We start from the raw sequence: 17,213 nt of genomic DNA, 5'->3' as shown, positions 1-17,213 counted from the left end.
GATGAAAGGGAAGAACCTACAACCAAGATTACTCTACCTGGCAAGGATCTCATTCAGATTTGATGGAGAAATCAAAAGCTTTACAGAAAAGCAAAAGCTAAGAGAATTCAGCACCACCAAACCAGCTCTACAACAAATGCTAAAGGAAATTCTCTCAGTGGGAAACACAAAAGAAGAAAAGGACCTACAAAAACAAACCCATAACAATTAAGAAAATGGTAATAGGAACATACATATCGACAATTACCTTAAACGTGAATGGATGAAATGCTCCAACCAAAAGACACAGGCTCGCTGAATGGATACAAATACAAGACCCATATATATGCTGTCTACAACAGACCTACTTCAGACCAAGGGACACATACAGACTGAAAGTGAGGGGATGGAAAAAGATATTCCATGCAAATGGAAATCAAAAGAAAGCTGGAGTAGCAATACTCATATCAGATAAAACAGACTTTAAAGAAGTTACAAGAGACAAAGAAGGACACTACATAATGCTCAAGGGATCAGTCTAAAAAGAAGATATAACAATTATAAATATATATGCACCCAACATAGGAGCACCTCAAGACACAAGGCAACTGCTAACAGATATAAAAGAGGAAATAGACAGTAACACAATAATAGTGGGGGACTTTAACACTTTACTTACACCAACGGACAGATCATCCAGACAGAAAATTAATAAACACAAGCTTTAAATGACACAATAGACCAGATAGATTTAATTGACATTTACAGGACATTCCATCCAAAAACAGCAGATTACACTTTCTTCTCAAGTGCACACGGAACATTCTCCAGGATAGATTAGATCACATCTTGGGTCACAAATCAAGCCTCAGTAAATTTAAGAAAATTGAAATCATATCAAGCATCTTTTCCAACCACAACACTATGAGATTAGAAATCAATTACAGGGAAAAAAACATAAAAAACACAAACACGTGGAGACTAAACAATACGTTACTAAATAACCAAGAGATCACTGAAGAAATCAAAGAGGAAATAAAAAAAAATCTAGAGACAAATGACAACGAAAACATGATGATCCAAAACCTATGGGATGCAGCAAAAGCAGTTCTAAGAGGGAAGTTTATAGCTGTACAAGCCTACCTCAAGAAACAAGAAAATCTCAAATAAATAATCTAACGTTACACCTAAAGGAGCTAGAGAAAGAAGAACAAACAAAACCCAAAGTTGGCAGAAGGAAAGAAATAATAAAGATCAGAGCAGAAATAAATGACATAGAAACAAAGAAAACAATAGCAAAGATCAATAAAACTAAAAGCTGGTTCTTTGAGAAGATAAACAAAATTGATAAAACTTTAGCCAGACTCATCAAGAAAAAGAGGGAGAGGACTCCTATCAAAACAATTAGAAACGAAAAAGGAGAAGTTACAACAGACACCGCAGAAATACAAAGCATCCAAAGAGACTACTACAAGCAACTCTATGCCAATAATATGGACAACCTGGAAGAAATGGACAAATTCTTAGAAAGGTATAACCTTCCAAGACTGAACCAGGAAGAAATAGAAAATATGAACAAACCAATCACAAGGAATGAAATTGAAACTGTGATTAAAAATCTTCCAACAAACAGAAGTCCAGGACAAGATGGCTTCACAGGTGAATTCTATCAAACATTTAGAGAAGAGTTAACACCCATCCTTCTCAAACTCTTCCAAAAAATTGCAGAGGAAGGTACACTCCCAAACTCATTCTATGAGGCCATGATCACCTTGATACCAAAACCAGACAAAGATACTACAAAAAATGAAAATTACAGACCAATATCACTGATGAATATAGATGCAAAAATCCTCAACAGAATACTAGCAAACAGAATCCAGCAACACATTAAAAGGATCATACACCATGATCAAGTGGGATTTATCCCAGGGATGCAAGGATTCTTCAATATACACAAATCAATCAAGGTGATACACCATATTAACAAATTGAAGGAGAAAAACCATATGATCATCTCAAAAGATGCAGAGAAAGCTTTTGACAAAATTCAACACCCATTTATGATAAAAACTCTCCAGAGAAAAGGGAACTCTCTTGCACTGTTGGTGGGAATGTAAATTGATACAGCCACTATGGAGAACAGTATGGAGGTTCCTTAAAAAACTAAAAATAGAACTACCATACGACCCAGCAATCCCACTACTGGGCATATACCCTGAGAAAACCATAATGCAAAAAGTCATATACCACAATGTTCACTGCAGCTCTATTTACAATAGCCAGGACATGGAAGCAACCTAAGTGTGCATCAACAGATGAATGGATAAACAAGATGTGGCACATATATACAATGGAATATTACTCAGCCATAAAAAGAAATGAAATTGAGTTATTTGTAGTGAGGTGGATGGACCTAGAGTCTGTCATACAGAGTGAAGTAAGTCAGAAAGAGAAATACAAATACCATATGCTAACACATATATATGGAATCTTAAAAAAAAAAAAAAAAAAAAGGTCCCGAAGAACCTAGGGGCAGGACAGGAATAAAGACGCAGACATAGAGAATGGACCTGAGGACACAGGGAGCGGGAAGGGTAAGCTGGGATGAAGTGAGAGAGTGGCATGGACATATATACACTACCAGATGTAAAACAGATAGCTAGTGGGAAGCAGCCTCATAGCACTGGGAGATCAGCTCGGTGCTCTGTGACTACCTAGAGGGGTGGGATAGGGAGAATGGGAGGGAGACGCAAAAGAGGGAGGAGATATGGTGATATTTGTATACATATAGCTGATTCACTCTGTTATAAAGCAGAAACTAACACACCATTGTAAAGTAATTATACTCTAATAACGATGTGAAAAATAATAATAATAATTTAAAAAACTCTCCAGAAAGTGGGCAGAGAGGGAAACCTACCTCAACATAATAAAGGCCATATATGACAAACCCACAGCAAACATCATTCTCAGTGGTGAAAAACTGAAAGCATTTCCTCTAAGATCAGGAACAAGACAAGAATGTCCACTCTCGCCACTATTATTCAACATAGTTTTGGAAGTCCTAGCCATGGCAATCAGAGAAGAAAAAGAAATAAAAGGAATACAAATTGGAAAAGAAGAATTAAAACTGTCACTGTTTGCAAATGATATGATACTACACGTAAAGAATCCTAAAGGTGCCACCAGAAAACTACTAGAGCTAATCAATGAATCTGGTAAAGTTGCAGGATACAGAATCAATGCACAGAAGTCTCCTGCATTCCTATACACTAACAACGAAAGATCAGGAAGAGAAATGAAGGAAAAAATCCATTCACCATTGCAACAAAAAGAATAAAAACCTAGGAATAAACCTACATAAGGAGGTAAAAGACCTATACTCAGAAAACTACAAGACACTGATGAAAGAAGTCAAAGATGACACAAACAGATGGAGAGATATACCATGTTCTTGGATTGCAAGAATCAATATTGTGAAAATGACTATACTACCCAAAGCAATCTACCGATTCAATGCAATCCCTATCAAATTGCCACTGGCATTTTTTACAGAACTAGAACAAAAAAATCTTAAAATTTGTATAGAGACACAAAAGACCCTGAATAGCCAAAGCAGTCTTGAGGGAAAAAAACGGAGCTGGAGGAATCAGACTCCCTGACTTCAGACTATACTACAAAGCTACAGTCATCAAGACAATATGGTACTGGCACAAAAACAGAAATATAGATCAATGGAACAGGATAGAAAGCCCAGAGATAAGCCCATGCACCTATGGTCAACTAATCTATGACAAAGGAAGCAAGGATATACCATGGAGAAAAGACAGTCTCTTCAGTAAGTGGTGCTGGGAAAACTGGACAGTTACATGTAAAAGAATGAAATTAGAACACTCCTTAACACCATACACAAAAATAAACTCAAAATGGATTAGAGACCTAAATGTAAGACTGGACACTATAAACTCTTAGAAGAAAACATAGGAAGAACACTCTTTAACATAAATCACAGAAAGATATTTTTTGATCCACCTCCTAGAGTAATGGAAATAAAAACAAAAATAAACAAATGGGACCTCATGAAACTTAAAAGTTTTGCAAAGCAAAGGAAACTACAAACAAGACAAAAAGACAACCCTCAGAATGGGAGAAAATATTTGCAAACAAATCAACGGACAAAGCATTAACCTCCAAAATATATAAACAGCTCGTGTAGCTCAATATTAAAAAAACAAACAGCCCAATCAGAAAATGGGCGGAAGACCTAAATAGACATTTCTCCAAAGAGGACATACAGATGGCCAAGAGGCACATGAAAAGCTGCTCAACATCACTAATTATTAGAGAAATGCAAATCAAAACTACAATGAGGTATCACCTCACACCGGTTAGAATGGGCATCATCAGAAAATGTACAAACAACAAATGCTGGAGAGGGTGTGGAGAAAAGGGAACCCTCTTGCACTGTTGGTGGGAATGTAAATTGGTACAGCCACTATGGAGAACAGTATGGAGGTTCCTTAAAAAACTAAAAATAGAATTACCATATAATCCAGCAATCCCACTACTGGGCATATACCCAGAGAAAACCATAATTCAAAAAGACACATGCACCCCAATGTTCATTGCAGCACTATTTACAATAGCCAGGACATGGAAGCAACCTAAGTGTGCATCAACAGATGAATGGATAAAGATGTGGTACATATATACAATAGAATATTACTCAGCCATAAAAAGGAAAAAATTGGGTCATTTGTAGAGACATGGATGGACCTAGAGACTGTCATACAGAGTGAAGTAAGTCAGAAAGAGAAAAACAAATATCATATATTAACACATATATGTGGAACCTAGAAAAATGGTACAGATGAACCGGTTTGCAGGGCAGAAATAGAGACACAGATGTAGAGAACAAATGTATGGACACCAAGCGGGGTAAGTGGCAGGGATGGGGGTGGTGGTGGGATGAATTGGGAGATTGGGATTGACATATATACACCAATATGTATAAAACAGATAACTAATAAGAACCTGCTGTATAAAAATTTAATTTAATTTAATTTAAAATTTTAAAAAAAGAAGCTGGTGGGGTAGAAGATCAAATACTTCTTTAAATTTTTTTTTCAACTACTGAGTTGTTAGAGCATTTTGTAATTACCCCAATAATAATAACAAATGATTTGGGGGACATTAAGTGATTAAAATATCAGCACCATAGTTAAGGGAGTGAAAAAAAAAACTAGGAGGAACATTTATCCCAAAGCATTATTTAATTTACAAAATGTTCACTCTGGCAATACCAATAAGGGGGCAACGTCAGAGGATTCTGGGACGATGGTGGTGTCAGTGACAGCACAGTTTTGGGATCTTCCCAAGTCCCTCAAGAAAAACACAGAGCAGGCAGATAACAAAACAAAAACACAGGGACAATATATACACGAAACTAGGTGATAACCCAAATGCAAGCGTGTGGAGGAAAACCACCAACAGCCACACAACCCGTGTGTTGTCGGCCTCTGTGCAAAAAAATTCATGGGGCAGCAATGGGGTGCCCCACAGATCTGAGAAGGGCAGGCCAATATGAGGCCACAATGGAAACAGGAAGGGGCTTTGCCTTCTCCGATAGCAGGTGAGAACAGGGACCTGAAACGAAAAAGGTAGGAAGGGGCTGGAGAAATCTAAACCCCAATACCCTAGAAACCAACCAGAGAGGACTCCCTTCTGAGACAGGCCCACACTGAGTGGAAATTCCAAGAAATGGAATCAAATCTGAGCAGGACAGAAATAAGATGGACAAAGGAATCAGAAAGATCAAAAAAAAGCAGGTCAGGAAATCTGACAGCAAGCCACCATGTTTCTGAACACTACCTGAAAAGGACAGAAGAGGGAGCTCTGTGAAGTTAGAACAGCTTTATGAACCAAGCCAGCTTCTGAAAGCTTGGGAAAACTAAATTCACATAAAAATAAGAGAGGGAGGAAAAAAAAAAAAATCAAGGCTCCAAAATTACTATGAGAAAAAAAGAGGATACATCCCTGCAGACAGTACAAGAATGCTAATACGACCAGCTCCAAAGAAAGATAAAAACTATCACACACATTTCGAAAGACATTATTAAGAAAACAATACAAGACAGGAAACATTATAAATCAGAACTTGAAAAACTCAAAAGTAAGGTGGCGGAAGTCAAGAAAAAAATTAGAATAAAAAGGAAAAGTACTTTAGAAACGGAGACTAACAAAGAAAAAAAATAGAAATAAAAGGAAAAGTACTTTAGAAACGAAGACTAACAAAGAAACTAAGAGCAAATAAACATAAATAATGTCCCCAAAGAAATAAAAGGTAAAAAGCAGAAAAATTTTAGCCTAAAAGAAATGAGTAAGAAAAAAGGTTTGGAGAGAAACTGACAAATATCGAAGATAGGTAAATAAGATAAAGCATTTGGATAACAGGAGTCCCCGAAGGGAAAAACCAAAGCAAAGGAACAGAACAAATACTGAAGACTCTAAGTTAAGAAAACTTTCCTGGGGGTGGGGGTGGGCGGGGAAGACCTGAAACCATATATATTGAAAGAGCACATCACACACAGAAATACCAACTCAGAATAACCAACAATAGTCTAGTAAAATTACTACATTTTAAGAAAAAAAAATCTTATAAACATCTAGGCAAAAAGAACATATACTCTATAAGGAAAAGAAAATCAGATTTTTTCTGATCATCTGATTTTTACAGCAACACTTTATGCCAAAAGAAAATGAAATAATTAGATACTCAAGGAAATACTGCAAGCCAAGAATTTTATATCCAGAAAAATTCACCTTTAAGTATAAAGGTCACAACAAGCTATTGTCAATATAGAAGAACTTAGAAAATACAGTTCCCACGAGCCTTTCCTATTTGATTCCATCCCTTGGAACTGCTCCTCAGGGTGGGGCCTGTCCCGGAAGGGAGCCCTCTCTGGTTGGTTTCCAGAGTACTGGGGTCTAGAATCTACCAGAGAAGGAGCTTCAGATGATCCAAGTGCCTTTTTTTTTTTAAACTGCTTTCAGTAATCATAACGATGGTGATACTCTTAGTAGTTTTAGTGTGAGACTATTGTATGTATACTGTGAAAAAGCAAATGAGATAGATTAGGATATTCTAATTCATCCTGAACCCCTGAGAACCAGGATTCTTGGTGTGAAAGAAAGGAGACAGAGATGTATTATTAAAGAAGTTAGGTAAAAACTATACAGTCCTGAATTTGAACTGGAAAGATTAAGATGAAGTCACAAGGTATTATATCTTTAAATATATATATATATATATATATATATATATATATATATATATATATATATATATATATATATATATATATATTCTAGCCAAATTTACTGCAAAGTCTTAAAAACAATGATCTCTACGGTAACAATGAGCATCCCTAAGCACTCAGAGAGTGATCTAGAAACTCCATTTTCCATTAAAACAAACCAGAGCTTCTGAGAGAAGTGGCGGATTTGAGGTGTGAGGTCAGGGATGGGCCTGGGACACCTGGACATACCGAAGAGTAAGGAAGCAACAGAAACAAGTAGGGTCCTTCAGGAGGACTCAGGAACTGTGAAGAGGTTCCCACTAACACAGACTGAATCCCCGGAGCTTTGAGAAAAGAATCGTAATGGATCGAAACCCCTTCAGTTCAAAATGAAATGAAAGGGGAAAAAAACCTCCAAATGAAAAACTAATTGGTCACCTTCTGAGGAAGATAAAGAACCAATTCATTATTTTGAAAACTGGGTAAATAAAAGGAAAGAATCAAGCATTTACCCTGCTTTCCTATTATGAACTATACTCCTGGGTAACTAAATAGTAGATAACAGAGAGCATCACCTTAAAAATTCTACCAGGTGAAAACTGAAAACAAAATCATAGCATTTAATATCGCCATTTTGAGAACCCCTAATGAGTTGCTGGATCTAGGTGCTGGGCATCAATAACTGCACAAATCAAAAAAGAGCAAACAACCAGGCCTCTTGACACCTCGTGCCTCCTGAGGGGAGACCAGAGCACGAGCTCTAGGCTTGTCAAAGGGATGGAATCTGAATCTAATCATGTTCTAGGATCCAGCTGCCAACTCGCAAGGAATCTGAAAGAGAGTAGCAGGTTGAACTGGACCACGAGGGTGCAATCAGCAAACTCTGGACTTACGGAAGCAACAGGTCAAAGATCAGGCTTCTCCAACAAGAAAAGGATGGAGGAGGAACCTGTAGATTAGGAAAGACTTAAAAGGCATATCAAGTGTTTAAAACTTGGAAGACTAAGCTCAGGCGTCTAGAGATGCACACTTGAGTGATTAAAACCACAAAGAAAGGCAAGGAAGTGAGTTTTACTGGTTACTTGGAGAGGGAGGGGTGGATGGGGACTGGGATGGGGCACAGGGAAGAGACTGAGAAGCCTGGGAAAGTTCCATTTCTTGACCTGGGTGGCAGTCACAGGGTGTTCACTCAGTAATAAATCTCCTAACTCAGTTCACTTTTCTTTTTTATGAATTTTTAAAATTTATTTATTTTTGGCTGCGTTGGGTCTTTGTTGCTGTGTGTGGGCTTTCTCTAGTTGTGGCGAGCGGGGGCTACTCTTCGTTGTGGTGTACGGGCTTCTCATTGCAGTGGCTTCTCTTGTTGTGGAGCATGGGCTCTAGGTGCATGGGCTTCAGTAGTTGTGGCTCACGGGCTCTAGACGCGTGGGCTCAGTAGTTGCGGCGCACGGGCTTAGTTGCTCAGCGGCATGTGGGATCTTCCTGGACCAGGGATCGAACCCATGTCCCCTGCATTGGCAGGCAGATTCCCAACCACTGTGCCACCAGGGAAGTCCCTCAATTCACTTTTTCACTTAATTGAACTCACTTAACTGTTTGTTTAGTGTGTTTTATAATACAAAGGTTTTTTTTTTAAAGGGCAATGTGACCAATAATGCTGGAGATGGGGAGGGATGGATCAAACCCACTTCTCCAAGAAAGGTTAAGACTCTTAGTTTAAGATTTGGGCATCAGGTCTAAATACTGTTCCTTTCCCTTAGCAAAATGTGTCTGTAGCCATTCAAATGATCAATTTAGCAAGGCATGTTAAATGGAACAATTCCTTTTAATAGCAGCATATTTCTTTAATACACTTTGGCTGCCAAAATCATGAGATCACAGGAGGAGTTATCCTCAGCCAAAAGTCCATGAGGAAAAATGGGTAAATGTTTAAATGGCACAGTTCAGGAATTAATTTCTGTTTATGTAAAATAACTGTAATTAACAAAGCCTTCCAAACAATGTTTCTAAGTCTGGTTCAGTGCACAGAAAACCAAGAGGGGGATAACCAAAGTGCAGTTCTCGCAGCTCTCCACCTGCCAGGTGTGAGGCTGCCTGAGGGATGACCTGCCTCCACTCCAGGCACAACTTCAGGGCTCCCTGTCTGCGCTCTTGCCCAGTCTTTGCAGCAGATGTTGGGCTAGGATTAAAAATGGATCCAAACTCATAATTACATTTGAAGGCTAAGAAGAACATAATCAAGAACAAGAAGCTTCACATTCACAAGTACTCCAAAGCCTGGTTTCATACATAACCTACCTTTGGAATCTAAACTGGGGAACATACAGAACTTACTTTAACAATCTTTCAAGTTGGTTATTTGTACATCTGCATAAAAAGGACTTCGTTAACCAGGGTCCAATAGACATTAGCTTGGAAATAAGCACCTACAAAAACTCTTTACTATCTTTCAATATCTGTTTCATATCCCATCTATCTATATAACCTTTGGCATCGTATTTCACTGTAATATGCAATTCATGCTAGCAATTTTTTCTCTCCTTTTTTAGAGGGGAGGGAGGTCATGTGGTGCAATGGCATTCACAGAATTATTTGAAAGTCATTTTACTTTCCCTAAAATCTTCCCATCAAGCAGATGTGTCAACTGTTAACAAGGATGTGCACACACACAAGCAAAAGAAGAAAAAAGACAAGAGAGTACAACTCCTTGATATAAACTTGTAAAACGGCTTATCTGCAGTTAAACTTCAGTGTCGCTGAATTCTTGTATAGTCCAATGGACAATCAAAACTCTATGATTTTCTGCATTTCAAGCCTCCACACACACACTCTTTGAAGGCAGTAGGTGAGTCTCGCTGGCCTGTGTGCCCGCCACACCGAGGGAACTTACCATAACCGTGCAGTCCTCTGAGCCGCTGGCAATGACCTGATCATTATGTGGGCACCAGTCTATGTCCAGCACTGGTCCTGTGTGACCACACACTGTGGGGTAGGATTTGTCAATTCGACCAGTCTGAAAGGAGAGAGAAATAGACCTATTATGTAACATCAATGCCACAGAGTTTGTATGTTTTGTCAGACCCACTTCTCCTTTATTACTTCTACCCCAAACTCTCAAGAATCTACAAATTATGACGTTCATATCAGCCAACGTCAACTCTTAAGAAATGTCAACTTGCATTTCTAGAAACAGTTACTACCAAGGATACTCCATCAAATTAAGGATCTACATTTCCAAAACCACAGAGATTTTATTTAATCAACGGCCTTAATAGACACAGCAAAAGAGAATAAAAGAGTCTTTTTGCCACAATACACTTCTAACAATAGCCTATTGTAAATTATAGGTGTGTTTTTACTGTTTAAAAAAAAACAAACCTGGTATTTTTCAAAATGTAAAATATAACCTTTAATATGATAAGCTAATGCCCTTGAATATACAAATGAACAGTTCTGGAAGTGGATGGCACTTCCAGTGAGCAAGCAAAGTGAAGGTAATAAAAAGAAAAGCTTTAGCCACTGCTCGGGGCCGAAGGACATAGTATGTTTCAACGTCTAGGTCTCTTCCATCAACAGAAACGCCAGCCGGGCCTTCTAATTAACCACACCTTAGCTCTCAGCCATTACCCAGATCCACATCTCATTAAGAACTCAACTTCTAATGTTGGTCATAGCAATCATCACAATGTGCTCATGTTACACACTTGAACCTAACAAGCCAATCTGGCTTATCGGACCAATTTTGTCTGGTGTTAACCAAGACAAATGCTATTACAACAACAGCTGTACAAAAGCTGCTTCCTTTTAAAAAGGTTAATGCCAGTCCTTGCTGACGTTCTTCTACATATGCTAAACGCAGGTGAACAGAAAGGAATCACCACAATGCAAAAGTGAACCTATTTTTTGGTTGATGCTACTCTCCTGTTATGGCCAGCTGTCACAACACGGGGGCAGGCTTCTTGGAAAATTTTCAAGATCAGTAAATTTGGATTTCTCCACTTTGACTTGACTGTGGAAATCTCCAGAGAAGCAGTGTGCTAAAGCACAAAGACCACAGGCTCCAGAGTCAGACAGATAAGGATTCAAGTCCAGGCTCTCTTAGTTAAACAGTGTGTGATCTCAGACAGGTAATCTCTCTAAGCTTCAGCTCGTCATCTGTAAAATGAGTAACAGTAATACTTACCTCCCAGGATTACCGTGAAGAGTAAATGAGAAATGAGGTAAATCATAACCTAGCATTATAACTATCTGTATAAGGTGTGTAAAAAATGAATTAGAGTACCCAGAATACAGTAAATACTCAATAAAAAGCCTGCACTTATTATTAGTTCCTCCTGTATAATGTTAACTTACTCAATCATTAAGAATTACAAGCGTGTGTTATCTGTGAACTCTGGGCCAGACACTGAGCTGAGTGTTGGAGACACAGAGGTGAGCAGGGTGCCCTCTACGTCCTGGCCAAGCGTGGAGTCCATCTAAAGCTCCAGTTAGAGCGCAGCACAAGACGTGCAGCACCAGGACAGGCCCAAGGCGGCAGGAACACAGAAGAAGGACATTCAAGCAGCTGTGCGGGGGCTCCAGCCTTTGGGAAGGTTTTCTGTGCAGAAAGGTGAGTTCTGAGTTGAGGTGTGAAAGTGCACCAGCCTACGGACCTGAGGCCTGGGTTTTTTCACATACTCCCCCTTTCTCTTGCAAAACTAATTCAACCCAGAGTTTCGGTCTCCTGAATTGCATCACCAAAAACAGGAATTCATAAACGAAAATGCCAAGGAAGAAACACAATATTACAGAGAACCTGGGTCTTGTATGAGAAGCCACGTGGGTCACTGATAGGCCAAGAAGCAGTGAGGGTCAGGGACCAGGCTGTCAGGGCTGGGGTGTGGCACTGCCATTTTCTCCCCTGAGGCTCTGGCCAAATTACTGCATCTGGTGACCTCAGTTTCTCACCTGTAAAACGAGAACCCTAGAATTCTTTCTTCAAGAGCTGATGTGAGAATTAACTGAGACGATCAAGGTCAAGCACTTGGTACCGTCCCAGCACCTCTAGTGCTCAAAAAATGTTACCCCAAATTTAACAACTGCCAGAATCCATTGTACCAACATCCCTGACTGTACCCTTCCTTAAAGAAGGAACTGCTACTGAGCACCCAAGCCAGGTAGTTTTACCTAATTCCCCCTGTGATGCTCCTCCCCTGGAGTTCCTACCCCACGTAATGGTCTACTACTCAAGGTGCTGGCGGTGAACTCACAGGTGTTTTGTTTTCTAATATTATTACTGTTTTATTATGTATTATTATTATTTAAACTATAGATATAGTTACTCTCTTGAATGTGTGATATTTAGTTATTTAAAACATTCTGAGACACAAAGGCCAGGTTGAGGTCTGACACACATTGCAACAGACATTCCAGAAGGAGAGAATGCAAGAGAAACAAAACACTGAAGAGATGAGGGCTGAGGATTTTCCAAGTTTAACTGAGGGCATAAGTCTTCAGATTGAAGAGGCACAGGTCCCAAGTAGAATATCTTAGTGCAATTCAGAACACCTAAAACAAAGATAAAATCTCAAACAAAAGCAGCCATAGAGAAAAGACAGATCACCTACAGAGAGAATAACTAGACTGGCTGTGAGCAGACTTCTCAAAAGCAAGTACAGAAACAAAGACATCAGAAACTATCTCAGAAATGGGAAGAAAAACAACCACCTGTGCATTCTATGCCCAGGTAAACTATCATTCAAAAGTGATGACCAAGAAAACAAACAAACAAACAAAAACCTCAACATTTTTAAACAAAAAGATACAGAAAATTTACCATTTAAAGACTCTTATTCAAAGAATTAAGTTCTTGGACTTATCTCAAAGAATTTCAAAATTAATTTCAAAGAACTAAGCTCAAGGACTTATTTCAAGAAAAGAAAGTGAACCAGAAGAAAGAACTGGGATACCAAAACAAGAAGTGAGCAAAAAAACTGGTAAATGTGGTCAGTGTAAATAGGCATTGACTGTATAGAACAGTAGTAATTATGACTAACTGGAGTACAGGTAAGACAAGGCAGAACTAAAACACTAAACAACAATAACATGTAAGATAGAAAGATATGATCAGAATTCAAAGGTTTCAGGGCACTTCCCTAGAAAAAGGCAGAAAATTTGACTAGTTTTAGACTTTAAGTCATGTAAGTATGTTAAAATTAAGGGTAAACACTAAAAGAGAATATATAACTTCCAAAAAGTGTATGGAGTGGGAGGAAGGTTAGTGGAATTTTAAAAACTCATTCAATATAAGAGAAAGAGGAAATAAAAAGAAAAAAAGGCAAGAAAAAGCATGAAAACTAGAAAGCACAAAATAAGATGGTGGAAATAAAACCAACCATAAATCACAAACTGCAGTAAATATGAATGACTTAAACTCACCCGCTAAAAGACAAGGTGTTTCAAATCAGATTAAAACCAGCTATAAGACACATTTACAAAATAATAATACAAAAAGGCAACTAAAGGAGGGGAAGGGATATAAAAATATGTACCAGGTGGTTATACTAGAACAAATAGATTTTAAGGTGAAATGCATTATTTAAGATTACATTTTAACATTTAAAGAAACAATTCAGAGAAAAGCTTTAGTCACTATGGACAGGGACACGGGTTCGAGCCCTGGTCTGGGAAGATCCCACATGCCGTGGAGCAACTAAGCCCATGTGCCACAATTACTGAGCCTGCGCTCTAGAGCCCGCAAGCCACAACTACTGAAGCCCATACACTGCAACTACTGAAGCCCGTGCACCTAGAGCCCATGCTCTGCAACAAGAGAAGACACCGCAATGAGAAGCCTGCACACCACAACGAAGAGTAGTCCCCGCTCGCCACAACTAGAGAAAGCCCGCGTGCAGCAATGAAGACCCAATGCAGCCAAAAATTTAAAAAAAAATTTAAAAAAGAACCAGTACTGTAACTCCATACATCACTGCCCACCCAAAATCAATCAGTAAATACCCAAAATAATAGGCCCAGATGGTTTTACAGATGAGTTTTCCCAAACATTCAAGTAAGAAATCATCTCAAACCAGTGTTCCCAGAGAATAAAAAATAAAGGCGCACTGCTGAACTCACTACATAAGGAATGTACCACCTTGATATGAAGGACAGGGTAAGGAAGAGAAACTTAGGCCTATGTGACTTATAAATATTGATGCAAACTCCCTTCAAAAAAGGAGGGGGAAAAGAAGCAATGCAAGTTCAGCAGTGTGGGTTGTTCTCAAAAAACACAAGTAAAGTGAAAAGACAAGTTGCAGATTGGGAGAAGATTTTATATCTACGTGTGTGTATGTGTATATACACATACACACACACACACATATATATATATATATATATATATATATATATATGTGTGTATACATAAAATATATACCTGACAAAATCAACAAAAAACTTAACAGAATAAGGGGCAAATGATATGAACAGGGATCCACAGGGAAGGAAGCCTGAAATGATGTATGGAAAGTACTCCATCTCACTGGTAATCAGGGAACTGCAAATTAAAACGATAAGGTAATATTTGACACCTATTAAAATTGGCAAGAATTTAGAAGTCTAAATACAAGTGCTGGCAAACATGTTTGGAAAGAGGAACTCATAAAAACTACGCACAGGAGAGTATCCTGCTATGATTCCTTTTGAGAGCAATTTGGAAACAATTGGAGCTGAAGTTGCCCACCCCTCAGCAATATCACTTCTCGATGGTCTGTGCGAGAGAAACGCTCCCATATTTTGCACAAGGGTATTCATAGCAGCACTGTTGGAAACAGTGAAAAAAGCAGAAGCAATGTAACTTTCCTTTGGTATGAGAATAAATATCACTTACATAAAAGTTTAAAACATACAAAATAATAGTCTATGTTATAGGTACATACACATGTAATAAAGTACAAATATATGATACATACCAACTTTGAGGAGACAATTACCTCTGGGAAAGGAGAAAAGATGGAAAGGAGAATGGTATTTTAACTACATCTGTTATGCTTTACTGTTTTCAAAAAAGGGAGATACGAAACAAACATGGCAAAATATTAACATCTATTTAATCTTGTAGGTGAGTACATGAGTGTCCTATTATTTTGTTTCCTATTTTAAAAAAATAATTAAAATATAATAAAGTTGAGAAACACACCAATGTATTGTTATTAATTTACATTAAAAAAAAATCTATGGGACTTCCCTGGTGGCCCAGCAGTAAAGAATCCACCTTGCAATGCAAGGGACGTGGGTTCGATCCCTGGTCAGGGAACTAAGATCCCATATGCTGTGGGGCAACTAAGCCCGCATGCCACAACTACTGAGCTCACGCACCTCAACTAGAGCCCGTGAGCCGCAAACTATAGCGCCCACGTGCTCTGGAACCCACGTGCTGCAACTACAGAGCCCACGCACCCTGGAGCCTGTGTGCCACAACTAAAGAAGAGAAAACCCAAAAGCCACAACTAGAGAGAAGCCCGCGCACCACAGTGAAGATCTTGCATGCCTCAACAAAGATCCCACGTGCCGCAACTAAGACCCAACGCAGCCATAAATAAATAAATTAATTAATTAATTTAAAAATCTAAAAAAAAAAAAAACCCAAAAAACCTTTAAGCCCAAGGAAAAAAGTTTTTCTACCTGAAATGTTTTATTGTATCTCAGGGTCTTTGCATTCTGAGGCTCACCCCAGCACACCCCATCTGGCATCCTTGATGGCAGAGTATAGTAACTGAACTCTAAACATCCAAGGACACCAAATAATTTTTTTCAATCTGGGCTAAGAAGAGCTTTTGCTCAGATATACAGCAATTTTGAGGGGAATCTGGAAGTACATTAATACTAGTTGTTCTTAATTATACTCAGAAGCTTACTAAATGAATTTTCTTTATAAGGATAAAATTATACAACCCTGGCCAAAAGTAAATAGCTACTCACCAGTATTCTTCAATCAAGTAAGATATCTGAGAATAGTAAGAAGCATTTCTGCCATTCTCAACTCAGCCCCGACAAGTCTATAGCATAAAAGTAATAAAGAGCCCAACACTTTCATGGGAACTTGAATGTACTTTAAAAGACAACTGCCACTTATTTCCCCCCTTTCTATCAAAAACAAGTAATTAGTAATAAAAATCACTAGCGCTTTCAGAGTGCTTATGTTACATGCTAAGAACTGTATGACAATCTTTTATGTGCATTATCACAACTACCTTCATGAAATAGCAACTCTATTATTCCCACTTCCTAAATAAAGAAATAGGAACAGAGAAAACCAAGAAGCAGAGATCTAAAATATCACTGACAATCCTACTAGGTTTCTACAGAGAAAGAAAATTTCCACTATGCCATGGGGTTGTGAAAAAGGCACAAGAGTAATGTTGAAATTAGTGGCAGCTGGTCATCAGAAACACAAGTTAATAAAAAAATGATACCCTGCAAACAGCTGCTTCCTCTGGTTTATAACATCATCATAAATCCTTACAACAAATAAAACAGGGAAAGTAGCATCATCCTGCAGCACAACAGAAAGGGAATCGACTAAATGTCTGACAGTGATAGAGGAACAGAAAGAAGTATGAGGAAAAAAAATGCCGTTTTAAATGTGCAATGATGGTTTTACACACAGGGTGTGCTCCACACACAGTCAAGTTATCAGCTGCTGTGATTCCAAGGGCTTGCACCTCCAAATAGCTTCTTACCCATAACAAAATCAAACCCAAAGCACAACAACATATTTCACCCATAAGTATGTATCTTTAAAAGGGCGGAGCTGGGCAATTATAAACTGCTGAGAGCTCAAGTCCATGGAAACTGAAGGAAACCATACAATAACGGCCTTATATGGTAAAGATGAGGGCACATCACTTCTGAAAGTCATTTTGCCCTGGGATCTAATGAGAATGCATTTCTCAT

General features: G+C 38.5%; 1 protein-coding gene across 2 annotated transcripts in view; it reads right to left on the bottom strand.

Annotated features, from left to right (window-relative positions):
• Positions 1-17,213, bottom strand: part of CORO1C (coronin 1C) — an 81,260-nt gene that overhangs the window by 21,211 nt on the left and 42,836 nt on the right. For both annotated transcript variants that reach the window (XM_081251798.1, XM_081251799.1), the window contains one exon: positions 10,171-10,293. In XM_081251798.1, coding sequence (XP_081107924.1) covers positions 10,171-10,293 — 123 coding nt within the window. The remainder of the gene's footprint in view (positions 1-10,170; positions 10,294-17,213) is intronic.

This window comes from Mesoplodon bidens (genome assembly GCF_964165515.1).
Source record: "Mesoplodon bidens genome assembly, chromosome: 13".
Lineage (NCBI taxonomy): Eukaryota > Metazoa > Chordata > Mammalia > Artiodactyla > Ziphiidae > Mesoplodon > Mesoplodon bidens.
The sequence above is the reverse complement of the archived record's forward strand: the minus strand, read 5'-3'. Positions and strand labels throughout refer to the sequence as shown.